The 17,631-nt window shown below is 54.0% G+C and overlaps 9 protein-coding genes across 9 annotated transcripts; 4 read left to right on the forward strand and 5 right to left on the reverse strand.

Moving 5' to 3' along the window:
• Positions 1 to 951: 951 nt before the first annotated feature.
• On the reverse strand, positions 952 to 2,658 carry DLD2 (D-lactate ferricytochrome c oxidoreductase; the record flags this gene model as incomplete). The annotated part of the gene is made up of 2 exons (XM_062893842.1): positions 952 to 984; positions 1,045 to 2,658. 2 exons carry the CDS (start codon positions 2,656 to 2,658, stop codon positions 952 to 954), a joined length of 1,647 nt encoding a protein of 548 aa, XP_062739687.1.
• Positions 2,659 to 3,032: 374 nt separating this feature from the next.
• Positions 3,033 to 4,377, forward strand: PRE6 (Proteasome subunit alpha type-4). The gene is made up of 4 exons (XM_062884327.1): positions 3,033 to 3,227; positions 3,319 to 3,325; positions 3,388 to 3,828; positions 3,885 to 4,377. The coding sequence occupies exons 1-4, from the start codon at positions 3,197 to 3,199 to the stop codon at positions 4,210 to 4,212; spliced, it is 807 nt and encodes a 268-aa protein (XP_062739688.1). The 5' UTR covers positions 3,033 to 3,196; the 3' UTR covers positions 4,213 to 4,377.
• Positions 3,132 to 3,603, reverse strand: QC762_0112900 (uncharacterized protein; the record flags this gene model as incomplete). Its single annotated transcript, XM_062884328.1, has 2 exons — positions 3,132 to 3,188; positions 3,373 to 3,603. 2 exons carry the CDS (start codon positions 3,601 to 3,603, stop codon positions 3,132 to 3,134), a joined length of 288 nt encoding a protein of 95 aa, XP_062739689.1.
• A 101-nt stretch (positions 4,378 to 4,478) lies between the features above and the next one.
• On the reverse strand, positions 4,479 to 5,250 carry QC762_709970 (uncharacterized protein; the record flags this gene model as incomplete). The annotated part of the gene is made up of 2 exons (XM_062893843.1): positions 4,941 to 5,250; positions 4,479 to 4,845 (listed from the first exon to the last, which is right to left on the reverse strand). Exons 1-2 carry the CDS (start codon positions 4,943 to 4,945, stop codon positions 4,479 to 4,481), a joined length of 372 nt encoding a protein of 123 aa, XP_062739690.1. The 5' UTR covers positions 4,946 to 5,250.
• A 488-nt stretch (positions 5,251 to 5,738) lies between these two features.
• On the forward strand, positions 5,739 to 8,318 carry SSL2 (DNA repair helicase RAD25; the record flags this gene model as incomplete). The annotated part of the gene is made up of 1 exon (XM_062893844.1): positions 5,739 to 8,318. The coding sequence occupies one exon, from the start codon at positions 5,739 to 5,741 to the stop codon at positions 8,316 to 8,318; it is 2,580 nt and encodes an 859-aa protein (XP_062739691.1).
• Positions 8,319 to 8,653: 335 nt separating this feature from the next.
• Positions 8,654 to 11,542, reverse strand: PRO3 (delta 1-pyrroline-5-carboxylate reductase). The gene is made up of 2 exons (XM_062893845.1): positions 10,297 to 11,542; positions 8,654 to 10,241 (listed from the first exon to the last, which is right to left on the reverse strand). The coding sequence occupies exons 1-2, from the start codon at positions 10,352 to 10,354 to the stop codon at positions 9,310 to 9,312; spliced, it is 990 nt and encodes a 329-aa protein (XP_062739692.1). The 5' UTR covers positions 10,355 to 11,542; the 3' UTR covers positions 8,654 to 9,309.
• On the forward strand, positions 10,670 to 12,302 carry QC762_710010 (uncharacterized protein). Its single transcript, XM_062893847.1, has 2 exons — positions 10,670 to 11,333; positions 11,387 to 12,302. The coding sequence occupies exons 1-2, from the start codon at positions 10,887 to 10,889 to the stop codon at positions 12,035 to 12,037; spliced, it is 1,098 nt and encodes a 365-aa protein (XP_062739693.1). The 5' UTR covers positions 10,670 to 10,886; the 3' UTR covers positions 12,038 to 12,302.
• Positions 12,303 to 12,524: 222 nt separating this feature from the next.
• Positions 12,525 to 14,370, reverse strand: HAT1 (histone acetyltransferase 1; the record flags this gene model as incomplete). The annotated part of the gene is made up of 2 exons (XM_062893848.1): positions 14,071 to 14,370; positions 12,525 to 14,002 (listed from the first exon to the last, which is right to left on the reverse strand). Exons 1-2 carry the CDS (start codon positions 14,090 to 14,092, stop codon positions 12,525 to 12,527), a joined length of 1,500 nt encoding a protein of 499 aa, XP_062739694.1. The 5' UTR covers positions 14,093 to 14,370.
• Positions 14,256 to 16,546, forward strand: QC762_710030 (uncharacterized protein). Its single transcript, XM_062893849.1, has 3 exons — positions 14,256 to 14,844; positions 14,928 to 14,944; positions 15,015 to 16,546. Exons 1-3 carry the CDS (start codon positions 14,812 to 14,814, stop codon positions 15,928 to 15,930), a joined length of 966 nt encoding a protein of 321 aa, XP_062739695.1. The 5' UTR covers positions 14,256 to 14,811; the 3' UTR covers positions 15,931 to 16,546.
• The last annotated feature ends 1,085 nt before the right edge of the window (positions 16,547 to 17,631 follow it).

Raw genomic sequence — 17,631 nt, forward strand, 5'->3', positions numbered from 1 at the left:
CATGGGGTCATCTGGTGAGAACACGAGCATGCCCCGTTGGCGTTGAGTCGCAGTCGCGGTATGCGGACCCACGCAGTAAGAACTCACTTGCTTTGAGAGCGGAGTCGGACTCAAAGAAACAATAAGATTGGAACTGACCGGCCGTCATGTGTGGTCTCCCAAACGAGCGGGAGGGAGGGCACTCGGCCAGTTCCAGCCGTACTCCACCAAGAGACAGGTATACTCGGCCGAGGCTTGAACGAGAACGAGAAGTCATAAGGCATAGGGCTGAGCACACGGGCGTTGCAGCATGGGGCATGATAAAATGGTTAGGTGAAGAAGGCGTGCAAGCATGTTCGGGACGCAGGCTGAGGTGGCTGACGAGGGGGGACGGTAAGGGGTAAGCCAGCGACAGTTTCATTGGACGAATTGGCTATTGGCCGACTACCAAGTTTGGCATGCGGCGCAGGCGGGAGCTCCATAGGAGGCCATACATGATCCAATCCAATTATCGCAACCGAACCAATGAAACCAACGGAAAGCGCCAACTGCTCCCCGATGAAGGCATCGCATATCATGGGGCACTGGGCATCTGGAGAGAAACTCGCCGACTGCCTTGAAGGGAACCGTGAGGGAGCACGCTGCAGTTGTAGGTAGGTAGGTAGCCTTCGGCGTGTGATGTCGAGATATCCACAGATGGTGTGCACAGGCTGACTCAGTTTAAGCATCTTTTGAACCTTGCATCATCCACACGGAACAGTTCCGGAATTCGGGTTTCAACTCCGTCATATTAGAGACGACCGTCGACTTTGCCGCGTCGCCTGAAATTTGGGGCCAGCCGCTGTCGAAACTTATGTACAAGAACGGTAGGAGGTATCATCAGCGTCGTGCCAGCTTACCAATTAGCACAGCCGTTGTCATGCTGTTGGTAGTGTTGCGTCTCGGATATTGGCGTGTGCAAGAAATACCTTCTCACAGGTACTTGTATGGGTTGAGGATACCGTTCTATCGCCTAGGTCAGCCTTGGCTGCCACAAAGTCTGGGGAAAGAGAGAAAAGATCCTACCGGGTCAAACGTGTTCTTGATGTTCTTCATCAGGCCAACCATGGTCGGGTTGCGGCTGTAGCCGATGTACTTCTTCTTCATGAGGCCAAGCCCATGCTCGGCGCTGATGCTGCCCTGCCTTTCCGCAATCCACTCATAGACATATGGCTCTAGCACTTTTTCCACCCGCTCGTCGAACCGCCGCGTGGACACATTGAGGTGCAGATTGGCATCGCCCATGTGGCCGTACCCGACGACCGCTCTGACAGGGAACTCGTCCGTGTCGCCAAGCAGACCAGCGGCGTCGATCCGGGCCTTGACGTCCTCGACCATCTGATAGAGTTCTTTCAGGGGAATCGAAACGTCGTACTTGTACACGCCGCCCAGATGGCCCAGCGCCTCGGTGATACCCTCACGCCATGTCCACAACGACCTGATCTGTGTCTCGTTCTCGGCAAGCGTTCCATCAGCCACAATGCCTTTTTCCATGACGTCCTCCAGGAATGACTGAAGCTTCTCTGCGTCGTGCTCGGCGTTGGAACCGCTGGTCTCGATCAAGCAGTAGAAGGGATACTTTTCCTCCAATGGGCTCTTGTTGCCTGTGACATCTCGTACCAGCTGCTGACTGCCCTCGTCCATCAGCTCGAAAGCTGAAAGAATCTCGCCCAGCTGACCCTTGGCTTCACGGAAAGCCTGTTGGGCCAGCTCGTAGGACTCAATGCCGAACAAGGCCACGTTCTGGGCCGCCGACCGCTGGGGACATTGGATCGAGACCTTGGTGATGATGCCGATGGTGCCCTCAGCCCCGATGAACAGCTGCTTCAGATCGTAGCCAGTGTTGTTCTTGCGAAGCTTGCAGAGGTCGTCCACAATGGTGCCGTCGGCCAGAACAGCCTCAATACCCAGGGTGGTGCCGTGCAAGCTCCCGTAGCGGAGAAGACGCAAGCCTCCGGCGTTGGTAGCCAAGTTTCCTCCGATGTGGCATGAGCCCTTGGCCCCGAGATCCAATGGGAAGATATAACCCTTGCTCGCCAGAAACTGATCCGCCACTTCCAGAATAGTTCCCGCCTCTGCCACCAAGATGCCGCTGACCTCGTCGAACTCGATAATCTTGTTCATGCGGCTCATGTTGATGACAATCTCGTCAAAGACCGGAACAGAGCCGCCAACCAGACCGGTGTTGCCACCCTGAGGTACCACGGCCAACATGTTGTCATTGCAGTACTTGAGGATCTTGCTGACCTCTTCCGTGGTACCCGGCTTGAGCACCAATCTGCAGTGGCCGCGATATTTGTTCATCCAATCACTGTTGAAGGGGGCGATGTCGTCGGCAGCGTCGCTTGTCACACCGTCAACCACGGCAGACTCACTTCCCAGTACGTCCTTGAAGAACTTAACATGTTCTGGGGTGACTTGGGCGAATCTCGAGTCTCGTTGGATGTCGGGGTACTTTTCACTGGTGAGCTCGCCCTTTTGGGACACGGCTGTCGGTTGGAAAAGTCTTGGCCTCGATGTGCTGATGTGTCTGACAGTATGGCGGGAGAGGGACTGCCTCAGGAGTGGTTGTCTGCTCACTTCTGTGGTGGATCTGGCGAGCCTTCTCAAGATGGGCGTTAACTGGCAACGGGCGGCCATTGTGAGCTTGTTAGGTAGATATCCAACTTTTTTTTCCCAGCTGAACAGAAATTCGGGGGGAAAGCTGGATCTATATGGTGCGCCCGGCAGAGGAACTGATTATAAACTGAGCGCCTGTCTCGTCCAAGACCGTGGGTTGGGGGCCGATATATAACAGAGAGTATGACTTCAACTTTGAGATTTCAATGAGAGCAGCGACATCGGTTCACACACTGTTAAAACAGCCGGCCCGCCTAAACCCCGCTGCCAGCTGCAACTGACTTTCAGCAGCGGCAGCAGCTGCCCCGCGAGAACACTGAGAGATATGGCTTGGCAGAATGGTCTGTGCTTCCCCTCTTGGAGCTGGGCTGGGGGGAGCTGTCAGCCTCAAGCTCGTCGTCACAGCTGTGGTAGCCTGCCCTTCCAAACCAAAGCCAACATCAACCACCACGACCTCGAATTCCACTGCCCAACCCCACTGCCCGAATTGCCATCTAAACCTCCGAACCAGTACTCGAACCTCCAGAATTAACATCCAAACCCCCAGAAATCTACAATCATGGCATCGGGCTACGATAGAGCGCTCTCAGGTACGTGTTACCTCCCATCCAACCCCAACACCACCACCAATTCCCCACATCCTTGCTTGCAGCCATCACTAACAACCCTTACCACGTACAGTCTTCAGGTACCTTTCCCACCACCACCACCCTCTCTCCTCAAACCCAAACTAACCCCCCCCCTCCCCAGTCCCGACGGCCACGTCTTCCAAGTCGAATACGCCGGCGAGGCCGTCAAGCGAGGAACCTGCGCCGTAGGCGTCAAAGGCCAAGATGTCGTCGTCCTCGGCTGCGAGAAGCGCTCGGCCATGAAGCTCCAAGACACCCGCATCACCCCCTCCAAGATCGGCCTCATCGACACGCACGTCTGCCTCGCCTTTGCCGGCCTCAACGCCGACGCCCGCATCCTCGTCGACAAGGCCCGGTTAGAGGCCCAGTCTCACAGGCTCAACCTCGAGGACCCCGTCACGATCGAGTACATCACCAAGTACGTTGCCGGAGTGCAGCAGCGGTACACACAGAGCGGTGGCGTGAGACCATTTGGCATCTCCACGTTGATTGTGGGGTTTGATAAGGGGAGTGAGGTGCCGAGGTTGTATCAGACGGAGCCGTCGGGGATCTATTCTGCTTGGTAAGGATTTTTGATTCTGGGATTTTGGGGTAGAAGGATGCTGATACCCATTCAAGGAAAGCGAATGCCATCGGCCGTTCCAGCAAGACAGTCCGCGAGTTCCTCGAGCGCAACTACAAGGAGGATATGGACCGGGAAGCCACTGTTAGACTCGCCATCAAGTCTTTGTTGGAGGTGGTGCAAACTGGCGCCAAGAATATCGAGATTGCCATCATGGCGCCTGGCAAGACGTTGGAGTTGCTGCCGGTGGAGGATATTGAGAATTACGTCAAGAATATCGAGCAGGAGAAGCAAGAAGAGGCGGACAAGAAGAAGAAGGGCCGGACTCCAGGGCAGGGCAGTGCTGCCATATTGACTCGGCAAAAGGATGAGTCTGAGCAGTAGGGTGTTGGTCAAGGAGCAGAGATAGATGGGATGGCGCCTGGCTTTTAGAGCAGAAGCGAGCGCTGGTTGGTTGAGGAATTCAAATGTATGATAATACCACCCACTTGCAGCTCACACGATGAATTCATATCAAAGATGGCAAGACTCCATGCTGTAGTCTCCCAGATGTATGTTTTTATTCTTCTTCCATGGGTATCGTAAATCCAGTAAGTAGTAAACGCTCGCTTTGTTTTATATATATGCTTCTTGGTCTTCTTCCTCCTTACTTAACCCAACTTGTCAACATCGGCATCGGGATCAAACACGGTCGGCCTTTCTTTCTTGGCGGCTACCCTGTCATCCTTGAGCATCCTGGCGTCGACCCGGACGTCGTCGGCCTCGACGGTGATGGCGGCCTTGGGGGTGAGGGCGTCGAGGACGAAGTGATTGTCGCAGTGGGGGCAGTACTCGTCCGCCTCCTCAAACTCTTTGACGTCCTTGCGGAAGCACTTTTTGCACTTTTTGCAGGCGAAGACCATCTCGAAGGACTGGAGGAGGGGGTGGGTTTGGGATTCGGTGTGGCAGTCTACGCAGTCGAACCATTTCCTGCAGCAGGGGGAGCGGATCGAGACTTGGGCGTTTAGGATGTGTTTACTGGGAGGCGAGCGTCAGCGAGCGAGACCTATGTTGTGATGGGCTGGTTGGGATAAGGTGTGATGGTGTTGTTTGGGGAAATGAGGTGTACGTACCACATGTTGTCAAAGGGGGGTAGTCCTTGCGGTGGTGGTTAAGCTTTCGTTGGTGATTATCGTGAGGCAGTTGGTTTGTGAGATTCGGAGGGTGGGCAAGGATCGGAGATACGGCTTGGCTATCCCGTGGTTTGTTAAATTAGGTATCGGCTTTGGAGGAGCCCTCATCATCATGGTGTAGAAAGTTGTAGTAGGTAGTGGGTGGGTGGGGGGGCGTGGCGGAAGCGGTGGAGTGGGGCCGGTGATAAAAGCTTGGCATTATTTATAAGAAGTGTGGGGACATGTACCTTTATTACGTGGGGCTTCTACAGGGCAAGAGATGGATGCACTCCAGGAACTGTGCATGAGAAGATCTAGGTTTAGAACCAACAGATGGAGCTTCTAGAATGGGGCTGTTGGTGTGTAAGAGGGATGTTGTTGGTCGGTTGGTGGTTTGGGGCTTAAGTAAGATTTGTAGTGAATATTTTACTTTGTAGAGACCAGTGAAGAGGTACCCGGGAAGTGGGTGAACAGGTACCGGTGGTCGGGACTCGGGAGCGCACCGTGCACGTGGAAGGGGCTGTGGGAAGAACTGCACTGTGGGGCTTCGCAAGGCACACCCTTGGATTAGTCAACCAACAGGCAACCAAGCCGCAGCCACTATGTCAGAGCGCCGTTTCAACTCTTGCCATTGAACTTTCAACTTCTCTTTCTCACCACCCAATTGCCACTGACAAAAGAGTCGCTGCCATCCCATCGCCCGGCGTTTGTTTGCGGCAACCTCGCCGCGCCCGTACCGATAAGATACATTGGGACAAGATGCCGCCGAAAAGAAAGGCGCCTGGCACTCAGGGTGCGGCGGCGAAAGCTGGTCGCACCTCGGCGCTCTCAACGCCCGGTCCTGGCACCCCGCGCAGTCTTGATAGCTCCATGATGTCCGAGGAGGATGAGGACTTTTTGAACGACGAGGATGTCGATGAGGCTCAGAAGCAGCGCGAGGACATGCTCGCGAAGGAGGCGGACCAGTTCGTGAACAAGTGGGCCCTCACCTCCAAGAATGTGGACGGCGGTGAGGAGGCGGGTCAAAGAACCTACGATGCCGCCTCTCAGTACTTCAAGAAGAGAGACTACTCTCACTACCAGCTCAAGCCCGATCACCAGAACCGCCCGCTCTGGATCGAGCCGGACGGGACCATTGTGCTAGAGCGCTTCAGCCCGCTGTCAGAGCAGGCCACAGACTTTCTGATCACCATTGCCGAGCCAAAGTCGCGTCCATCTCTGCTTCACGAGTACCGCATCACAACGCACAGCTTGTATGCCGCTGTGTCGATTGGTCTCAGGCCGCAAGATATCATAAACACGCTCGATCGCTTCCTGAAGACACCGCTGCCTCCCAGGATTCTCAACTTCATTAGCAGTTGTACCCAGAGCTACGGCAAGGTAAAGCTCGTGCTCAAGAACAACAAGTACTTTGTAGAGAGCGTTGATACACAACTGCTTCAGAAGCTGTTGGCTGATCCACAAATTCGTGCAGCCCGCATCTCTGGGACTACTGACATCAGCACCAGCTATGCGCCCACCATGGCCGGCTTGGTCATTCCCGGCACCAAGAACGCTGCCGGCGTCCACCAGGCCGATCTGAAGCAGGGGAATAATCAAAATGGCGAGCAAGGGCAGGCAGGCGCCGAGGCCGATGTCTTTGCTGCCTTGAATGAAGAAGATGATGATGACGAGAAGGAAGCCGTTCACTCTTTTGAGATCTCGGATGCCTCGGTCGAAACGGTGCAGAAACAGTGCCTGGAGATCGGCTTCCCAATCCTCGAAGAGTACGACTTCCGAAACGACAATGTGAACCCTAACCTCGAGATTGACCTCCGGCCCAACACTCTGATCCGGCCGTACCAGGAGAAGAGTCTCAGCAAGATGTTTGGCAACGGCAGAGCCAAGAGCGGTATCATTGTCTTGCCTTGCGGAGCGGGCAAAACGTTGGTGGGTATCACGGCTGCTTGTACCATCAGGAAGGGAGTTATTGTCCTCTGCACGAGTTCTATGTCAGTCGTCCAGTGGCGCCAGGAGTTCCTCAAGTGGTCCAACATCAACCCAGAGGACATCGCTGTCTTCACAGCCGACAGCAAGAACAAGTTCTCGGGGAGTACTGGCATCATTGTCACCACATACTCCATGGTGACCAACTCCAGAGAACGGTCTCACGACAGCAAGAAGATGATGGATTTCCTCAGAGGGCGAGAATGGGGTCTGATGCTCCTCGACGAAGTCCACGTCGTCCCCGCCGATGTCTTCCGCCGCGTCATCTCGTCTATCAAGTCGCACTCTAAGCTTGGTCTCACCGCCACCCTCCTCCGTGAGGATGACAAGATCTCCCATCTCAACTTCCTCATCGGCCCCAAGCTCTATGAGGCCAACTGGATGGAATTATCCCAACAAGGCCACATCGCCAAGGTCCAGTGCGCAGAAGTGTGGTGTTCCATGCCCCCGGAATTCTACGACGAGTATCTCCGCGCCAACTCCCACATGAAGCGCACGCTCTACGCCATGAACCCGAGGAAGTTCCAAGCTTGCCAGTACCTGATCAACTATCACGAAGCGCGCGGCGACAAGATCATCGTCTTCTCTGATGAGCTTTACTCTCTCAAACAGTATGCTCTCAAACTCAAAAAGGTCTTCATCTACGGCGGCACCGGCCAGGCGGAGCGCATGCAAGTCCTCGAAAACTTTCAGCACAATCCCGATGTCAACACTCTCTTCTTGTCCAAGATTGGCGACACCTCCCTCGATCTGCCCGAAGCAACCTGTCTCATCCAGATTTCCTCTCATTTCGGCTCCCGTAGGCAAGAGGCCCAGCGTCTCGGCCGTATCCTACGAGCCAAGCGCCGTAACGATGAAGGCTTCAACGCCTTTTTCTACTCTCTGGTATCGAAAGACACCCAAGAGATGTACTACTCCTCCAAGCGCCAGGCCTTCCTCGTTGATCAGGGGTACGCCTTCAAGGTTATCACTCAGTTAGCCAACATCAACGACACGCCCGATCTTGCCTTTGCCACGCCTCAGGAACGCCGGGAGCTTCTTCAACGAACATTGGTCGACAATGAGAAGGGCTTTGAGCAAGACGCCGAGACTGATGATCTGTTTGGGAAGCCCTCTGGCAGGAGAGGTGCTGGGGGTGCCAGGGGAAGGAAGGCTGGGAATGGGGTTAGGAGGACGGCGGGTACGCTTGGGGAGCTGTCGGGTGGGCAGGATATGGCGTATATTGAGCAGAACAAGGCTGCGAATAAGGGGTTGAAGGGCAAGGGGGCGGGGAAGAAGGCGGATGCTGGGGGGCAGAATTCGTTCTTCAAGAAGATTCAGAGGGAGAAGGAAAAGATTAAGGGGGCAAGATAAGGGGCGTGTCCATTGCGGCTTTGCGTTGTCGTAGCAGTGGCTTTTGGCGTTTTGAGACGTTTAGCGAGCAGGGCAAAGGGTGTATTAGATTGTATTTTTTTGTTTTTTTTGGATCAACAAGATTAACACAGCATCATATCACCAATGGCGTTGGACTTGGGATGGGGTTGGGCTGGATGGCTTGCTCCGAGAAGGGGGTATATAGACAGTTTGCCTTTGGCTCTGTTTCGTGAGAACTGTTAATTGCATGACAAATACATGATGCCATCGTGAACTGCATTTGCCTGTTGCTCTGGAACATCAAAATTCTATAAAAAAAATAAAACCAATTCTAGAGCCATGATCTAAGTCGGGCATAGTGTCTTTGATGTATACACCTGCCATGGCAAATCTCCCCCCCCCCTTTCAAAGAGGTAAACAGTCTAATCAAGATCATCCTTTTCAACCCAAGTTGGTATTCTTTCAAACAATGCTCGAAAGTCTAATGAATCTGTGAGAGATCTATACGCCCCCTTCACTGCCTCGGCGAGAACCTCGCACAAACCGAACCCCCTTCCACGAGCAGCACCAAGATTGTCCTCCACCCCTCTACCCACTGATTCCCATCTTTTTGGAGAGAATGATACACCATCTGATGCCGCCCTCCCATCTACTGACGCCCCGTCTTTTTGAGAATTGTAGCTCCCAGACGACCTCATCTCAAGCTGTCTCCCTCTCATTCTCCCATCCTGCTGGGAATAGTCGCTGTCGGACGGCCTCATGCCATACTCTCCTTCTCTCATCTTCCAATCTGGCAGGCGGTTATTTGAAGAATTCGCCGTCCAAGTCCCATGATTCACCACATCACTCCCCCACCGAGACTGCTGACAGTTCACACCGGTTCCCCCATTCCCACCATCCTGCTGGAAGTAATCAGGAGGATACCACGTCCCAACTCACCCAAACCCCCTTATCTTCACCACCCCCATGAGATTTTTCCTCACTCCCCACCCTACTGGAAGTTATTACCAGGAAACCGCGTCCCATTAACCCCCTGCACCCCCTGCCCCAACTGACTAGCCACCACCGTCGCCTCCCTCACAGCCCTAGCAACCGTCCCCCTCACCCTCCCCTCCTCCAGAACCAACAACCCCCCAATGGTGCACCCCCCCGGCGTGCTAACCTTATCCCTCAACAACGCAGGGTGATCCCCATTCAGCACCAACCCCGCAGCCCCCTTCATAGTCTGCGCAGCCATCCTCTGCGCCTCCGCCCTCGGCAAACCCATCGCAACAGCCCCATCAATAGCAGCCTCAAGCATCAACGCGAAAAAAGCCGGCCCTGACCCACACAGCGAAGTGCAAACATCCATGTTTGACGGAGGGAGGTAGACCACCTCGCCAATCCGCTTGAAAATCCAGGTAACCGTCCCCATCGTCTCGGGGTCAAGAGGGGGGTTGCTGATTCCGATGACGGTCATGCTTTCCCTGATGAGGGAGGCAGTGTTTGGCATTGCGCGGACGATTTGGCAGTTTACGGGCTGGCCGCCGTTGGCGGTGGTGAGGGTTTGGGAGAGCTGGGTTTCGGTTACGCCGGCGAGGATGGAGATGAGGAGTTTACCACTGAGGGAGGGGGCGAGGGAGGGTTCGGAGAGGAGTTCGTTGACCATGTAGGGTTTGCAGGCCAGGAGGATGATGTCGGCGGATTGGACGGCGGGGAGGTTGGAGTTTGTGAGGATTGTTACCGGGGTGGTGTAGGAGGAGAAGGCAGTCTTGAGCTTTTTGGCGGATTCGGGACGTTTGACGCAGGCGATGAATTTGGAGGGGAGGCGGGGGGTGGTGGTTGTTTCGTAGAGGGGGGTGGAGGTGCCGGAGGGGGTGGGGGAGATGGATTTCTCGTCGAGGGAGGCGAGGATGCCGGAGAGGATTGCTATGCCCATTGTTCCTGGGGGAAAGTTAGTTATGTGAGTGGTGGGAAGGGGGGTGAGGGGGGGACATACCGCAGCCGATGACGGCCATGGTGAGCTCGGGGGAGCTGGTGGTTTGAGAAGCGCTCATTGTGTTGTGCAGTTGGGTTTAGATGTGTAGTATAAATGTGAGATTGACCGATGGGTTATGTGAGTTGAGATGTGCTCACAGAAAACTTGTGCCAAAGTTCGGAGTGAGATGTGAAAAAAGAAGGTGCGTGTAAGTTGCTGCGTTTGAAGACTCACTCAACTTTTGTGGACACTCTTGTGACGGAGAGGGGCAATTTTGATAATATAACAGACAGAAGAAAAGGAAAGAGCAACATGAACACACACACTATAATCAATCATGGGCAACAGCTGACCGTTCTTTTTAAAATTTTTTTTTTGTTTCTACCATTTATCACACCGAACTCTCATCACCAAACCCATCACAACTCATCTCCAACACCCTCTTCTTGTGTCACCAACATCTTTTTCTCAAAATTCCAAAACCATTTCCCAGGGTCCAAGTGGCCAAAAACTCACCCCACTATCCCCCGCCACAATCCTCACCGCCTACCCAAAAAGCGCCTAGATTACCCGTATCCCCAGGGCGGTGGTGCACGAGCCATCACTAGGTAATGGACGACTCTCACAAGCCTCCAATTGCCCATCAAGGTCCAGCAGCTCAACAACCACCATCATCTTCAAATACAACTGTGCCAAGACAGCAACCACAAAACCCACAACCAGAACGCGCCGCCGCTGGTCATGGTCCAAAAGTCAATAACACCCCCAACAATACAAAATGGTCCAAAAACAATAGCCAAAAAATAAAAAACCTTTCCAACTACATCAACAACAACAACCCAACCGGCACAAACCATCATCATCATCATCATCATCATCACCACCATCACTCCACCAAAAAAATGGCCGACCCCTTCGAAGTGCGAATGCGCTTCACAAACCAGCTGAGGCAACTCAACGCCTCGGTTACGTCTGCCCAAAAGGCGGCCCAGTTCGCGCTTAAACACCATGAGATGGGGGAGGATTTGCATTCTTGCATTTTGGAGCAGCTTGAAAAGGTCCCTTTACCCTCCGCCCCTTAATCCACACATCATTACTGACAAAAGGACAGAACAACATGAACACCCGCGCCAACATTATGTACTTTATCGAACACTTCCTCGACCTTGCCCAGAAGGAATCCCACCCTGAATACGTTGTTCTCATGCAGCGTGACATCATCCGCGTCGTTGACGCTGTCGCTCCCGAAGATGGGACCGGGATCGCAAACGTCAAAGTTGCGAGGAAGGTCCTGCAGGCGTTGGCGGCAAAGTCGTTTCTTGATGGGGAGCTGCTGAGTCAGATTGAGGAGGTGTTGAGGGAGAGGTATTCTGCCGCGCAGCAGGATCTGGCGCTCATGTCGTCGCCTACTACTGCTGTTGGGGATGGTGATGTGGGTTGGGGTGGGGGGGTGCCTACGCCGCAGACTAGGGTTTCTACTGGTGGTGGTGGTGGTGGTGGGAAAGGGAAGATGAAGTTGGATAGGAAGCAGGTTGAGCAGAGGATTGAGGAGGATAGGGAGCGGCATAAGAGGCAAAGGGAGGGGATTTGGGCGGTTAGTCCGGAGAATGAGGCCGAGTTGAGCAAGTTGTGGGAGGAGACGAGCGAGCTGGGGGAGGATGATGAGAGGATGTGTGATGAGGAGTGGGAGGAGTGGGAGGAGGCGATGGGGGGTGGGTGTGGGCATTGGGGGGAGAGGACTAATGGGGATCATCACTCTTGAGTGTTTTACTGGTGGAGATTTGTTATGGTACGTATGGCGTTTTGGGAAGGGGGAAATAATAACTTGGGGAAACAGCGGGTGTTTGGGGCGTTTATTTTTATTTTGATGGGGAGGAAAAGCAGGATTGGACGGCTGTTGATTAGGTGTGATACCATACCTATAGTGCTTGTGTGTATATATATATCTTGTGGGAGTTGGAGGTAGGTACAGGCCTCTTTGAAGAAGCGTCTGGGAAAAGAACTGTAGCTTAATTATTGACACGGGGTGCTGTTTTATACCGACTACCTGCCTGCCTGCCTGCCTCCCAACACCAAACCAGAAACGCCGCTGTAAAATTTACACACAAAAGTAAACGTACAAAAAGAAAAAAAGAAAAAAAAAACCAGAGAAATAATCCGCATGATCCTGGCCTGTTAGCAAGCTTTGCTTGCTACCAAATTTACTACTACTACTACTACTACTACTACTACTACCACCACCACCACTACTACTCCTCCTCCTCCTCCTCATCCTCATCCTCAACCCTAGCCTTCTTCTTCACACTCTCCCCATTATCGTCAACCCCCTCCGTCGTCGCCTTCCTCTTCCCCTTCCCATTCATCACCACCACCACCCCCTCGCCCTCCTCCCTCAGCTTCTGCTCCTGATCCTCCATCTTGACAAGCAACCTCGCATAATCAAACTCGACCCCCTTCACTACCTCCCCCAGCTTCTCCACCCTCTCTTCTAGTTGGAGCTGTCCAAGCGCGTCCCTATTGTGCACGTACAGCCTCTTTTTGAGCATCAACTTCCAGAGCGCGTACTCCTTCCTCTCCGTCGCAGTGGCAACTTTTTTGCTCTCGTCCAGGCCGATGCCCGGACGGACAGACTCTCCCAGCCGGGACATGAGCTGCATTTCCAGGACGCGATAAAACTGCCTCTTTGTAATCTTTGCCTCTTTGCGTACCTTTTCGGCGGCGGCCTCGTCGATGATGTTTTTGGGTACGGGCCCTGTTTTGGGGATCGGGGTGGAGGTGTTGATCTGGAGGGCTTGGAAGGAGGGGAGGGAACGCAAACGGCGGAGGTCGTTGATGTCGCGCATGTCGTCAAAGGCCTCGTTTGGGTCCTCGACGGTGATTTCCTTTGTGGGGGGGTGGGAGAGGTAGGTTTGGTAGACCGTGTGGTAGAGGCGGGAGCCGAGGGAGAGGTGCTGGAAGGGGGGGAGGATGAGGAACTGGGAGATGCGGGAGCGGCAGGGGAGGGTGGTGATGTCGACTGTGGGGGTGCCGAGGGGGAAGTCTTCCTTGATTACGATGGGGTCGTTGATTGGGGAGGTGTTGTCAGAAAGGGGGGTGGTTGGTGGGGTTGGTGTGAGGTGGAGGAAGAAGAAGCGGTAGACGGTGGAGTAGCCGGCGAAGATGTAGGTTGGTTTCTTGTTGGAGGGGTCGGTTTTCTTTTGGTAGAGGAAGAAGACGGTCCAGTGGCCGGCGTCTTTCTCGTCGACGTTGATGGCGGTGCCGCCCTCGATGAAGAGGGGGACGAGGATCTGGATGCGCTTGACGAGCTGCTTGACGGCTGGGTCGGAGAGGGAGCCTTTCCAGACTTCAAAGCGGCCGGCTTTGTTGGTGAAGCTGGTGAGGAGCTCACCGGGGGGTGTCCAGTCGTCGCGGGGCTTGGCAAGTTCGGATTTCCAATCTTTCAGGGGTTGGAAGGCAACCTCGGGGAGGAACTCGGAGAGGACTTCCTTGATGTCGAGGGGTTCGGCGTCGCCTATGGCGGGGAACTGCTTGCTGAACTTGATCTGGAGGTTGGGGCGCATATCGGTCGCATTGTAGCGGAGGTTGATTTGGAGGTCTTGGTAGCCAAAGATTTCCTCCTCTTCGCCAAAGATGGGGTATGTGAATCTGGGGTGGAATTTGGACTCTTTGCCATTGGAGCCTGGGGCAACGAGAGAGATCACGAAAGCCTCGTTGGCGGAGGCCGTCCCTAGGTAGGTAAGGAAAGCTGGTTAGTAAATTGGTTTGCGTGGAGTGAAGAAAGCTGGAGTAGCTTACAGGCGCCGTCGTCGTCGGCCATGGTGGTGATGCGGCTGGCGGTTGCTATAGGATGTATGCGGCTGGTATGCGGCTGGTAAGCAAAATAAGTTCTGCGGCTGGTGAGGTTGTGCGGCTTGAATGCGACAACAAAAGCTTCAAGTCGTCGACGTGAAAGTGGTTCGCGACGCGCTCTAATCGTACGGCGCGTTCCACTGGGACGGTTTAATTGAAAGCTCGGACCACCTTTGACATCCTTGCTGCCACTTGAGCTCCAACTGGCAACATTCACAACGTTCACAACTAGGTGAATAACAAGAGACTGTACGAAGTCCATGTGTTCACTGGCTACCCAATACCACAACACCCCTCATTCACACAGTCCAACCCATCCTCTCCTCGCAGTTCCTCGCAGTTTCCTCGCATTCTGCAATAACCAGCCCTTCCCAATCGAGACTCCCACCAGGGGTTCTCACCTCAATCTGTACAACCCTAACCCAATTCAGCCAAGCGTAACGGGCTGGTGGGGCCGTCTTGCGCATCTTGCGGCCAGATCGTCCGCCATTTGATCACCAACCTTTTTGCGCTTGCGACGACACCACCGTTATCTTTTTCTGTGCGGCCGTTGCAAATTTGGTGGTTGGGCCCGTCTTGACCCTCATGAATCGACAAAGGGGTCTTTTCCGCTCTCCTCCTGCTCCCCCCGTCAAATAATAGATATACCTATTTAATTTCAAATATCTACCTGCCTGGTGCCCCATCATGAGTGGCTTAATCTTCCTCGTCGTGACCTCGGTAAGTTTGATGATGCGCCAGCCACCCCTCCCCGCGGCGATTTGTAAGACAACGGGCTAACTCACTGTTTCTCGCTTCCATAGGTGGTCATGGCCGTGGCGTATGTTCATCACAACCTTCTTCCTCAAGCCACCATCTAATTGACCCCCCTCTCTTCGCGTTTGTTACAGCTCCTTCCTCGCCGGCGCACTCCCCTTATCCATCAGCCTCACCCAATCCCAACTCCGTTTCGTCGCCTCCCTCGGCGCGGGTCTTTTAGTTGGATCATGCCTTATAGTCATTGTCCCCGAGGGCATAGAAGCTATCGCCTCCGCCTCCTCCGACCATCACCACGACGATAATGCCCCGCACCGTCACCGTCGCGATGATCTCCCTCAGACCGAAGACGACGAGCTCCCAGCCTTCCACATCGGCCTCTCCCTCATCCTCGGCTTCGCCCTCATGTTCCTCATCGACCGCCTCCCCCGCCATCTAACAGACCGCTTCACCCCTCCCCCCCAATCCCGCCACGTATCCCTCGACAACCTCTCCACTCACCAACCCGATTCCGACCTCGAAGACGAGTCCTTCCTCGGGGGTTTGACACCCTCTCCGAAACAATCACGATCACTAGCAACGACAATAGGACTGGTGATCCACGCGGCAGCAGACGGGGTTGCGATGGGGGCGTCAGCGACAACATCAAACATGAACGTCGGCCTGATCATCTTCTTCGCCATTCTGGTCCACAAGGCCCCCGCGGCGTTTGGGCTCACGTCTACGCTGCTTAAGCAAGGGTTGAGCAAACGAGCGGCGAGGGTGCATCTCATGGTGTTCAGCCTGGCGGCGCCGGTGGGGGCGCTGGTGACGTATTTCATGGTGGGCATGCTGGGGGGGGAGCATTTGGAGGGGAGGAGGGGGGGGAAGTGGTGGACGGGGATGCTGCTCTTGTTCAGCGGGGGACGTTTTTGTATGTGGCTATGCATGCTATGCAGGAGGAGAATTCTTTTGGGGTTGGGGGGCATGATCATGCTGGGCAGGGAGGTGGAGGGGGTTATTCAGAGGTTGGGAATGGGGGGAATAGGAGGGGGGGGAGGTTGGAGTTGAGGGATACTTTGGGGACGGTGGTGGGGATGTTGCTGCCTTTGGCGACGAGGTTTGGGCATCATCATCATTAGGGGGAGGAGAGGTGATGTGTGGTTTTTTTTTTCTTCCAGATGGCGTTATTGGGACAAGGGCGGGCTTGGATAGCGATGTTTATTGTTTCTGTGGGATAAAAAGGGGGGTGATGGGTGTGTATGATTATCAGCGTAGCAGTGGGGTTGAACGAAAGGCGTTGTTTTTACTAGGTAAGGGTCTAAATGTACGACTACCACTACCTTGCTTGATCATATCAGGTTTCTTTTCCTGGCTTTATCATTGGTATATGGGAATGTATGCTTACTCGTTCTGGAGACCTAACGTGTGTGTAAGATTTGGACTTCACACATCGGTTCGGAAAGCAGGTCTCGAGTCAGGTTGTACAAAGTCGTCCTTTCCTTCCGTACCTTGATTACGGGCCCGAAATAAACCGGCCACATCCATGGAGGAAGGGCCTGTAGGTCCGCAGGGTCAGGGGGAAATCCATACAGGATTCTGAGATGGATGGCTGAAAATGTTGCTCTTCGAAGCTACTACACTAACAAAGTTGGTGGTGAGGTGGGTGGTGTGGATATGCTTGTGCGTGTGTGCGGGGCGGATGGGCGGGCCTGGGGCTGGGACTGTTGGCCTGCTCCTGGTGGTGGGACGTTTCAGATTCTGGGGGAGGGGAGAGAAGTAGTCAGGTTTTTTTTGGGCATGTCCGGATGTTTTGGGTTTTTGAGAGATGAAAGATGAGCGGCAGGTTTAGACGATCATTTTGTTATGACAGGAAGGGAGCGTTGGATGCTACGATGAATCGTTGGGGTGGGTGTCAAAAGATGGATGGATGGATGGATGGATGGATGGGATATTCAAGAATCCTAAGAATCTTTGGCAGACATCCGGGTTTTGACTTACACAGTTCAGTTTCAGTGACACCAGGGTTCGGATTTGGGAGCTGACTGCAGTTAATAATATATGGACTGCCTTTTTGCTGCAGGGCATGATGTAAATCCTAGAAATAATACCTGTTGTGTATAGGTAGGTTAATTTCCATGTGGGCTGTGATGCAATCTACCTAGCCAGGGACCTGTGGTTTAAGCAGACAGGACCTAGGGTCAGTCAGTTTACGGCGTGTTTGTTACCGTGGCGCTTTTCATGCAATGAGCGGCGAAGAGGCGTGGGTTTGTATACCCAGTGATATTTCCAGCTAGGTGGTTGTTAGTTCAGGGGATGCCGCTGCTATTCCTGTTGTAGACAGATAGATGAATGTGTGAGATCGGTGTATGCATGACGGGCATGGAGATGAGGTAGGAGGTCGGGGGTGCCCTAGTAAAATGCAAACGCCGGATTTGCTTCTTGGACGAGTTCTGTGCGAAGGTCACTCCGGCCCGAAGGGGGGGCAAAGTCAAAAGAGAAAGGGGGTGTTGCTCCATGTTATTGTTAGGTTGTGAGTTGAGATGGTGGATTCGAGAGGAGAGAAAGTCCCGTTGAGAGTCTCACGGGAGGGGGCTGGAGGGGGACCACCGCTAAGGCTGCTGCGGGTTTGGTGTGTCGCTCGCTGATGCTGATGCGATGCCGTGTTTTGATCACAGACTTAAGTAGAGATCCAAGAGTGAAAAATGTCAAATGCCCAACTGCCAGCAACGGCCATGGCAACATATACCTGTCCAGCCAGATGGGCCAAAC

The sequence above is a fragment of the Podospora pseudocomata genome, chromosome 7 (assembly GCF_035222375.1).
Source record: "Podospora pseudocomata strain CBS 415.72m chromosome 7, whole genome shotgun sequence".
Classification (NCBI taxonomy): domain Eukaryota; kingdom Fungi; phylum Ascomycota; class Sordariomycetes; order Sordariales; family Podosporaceae; genus Podospora; species Podospora pseudocomata.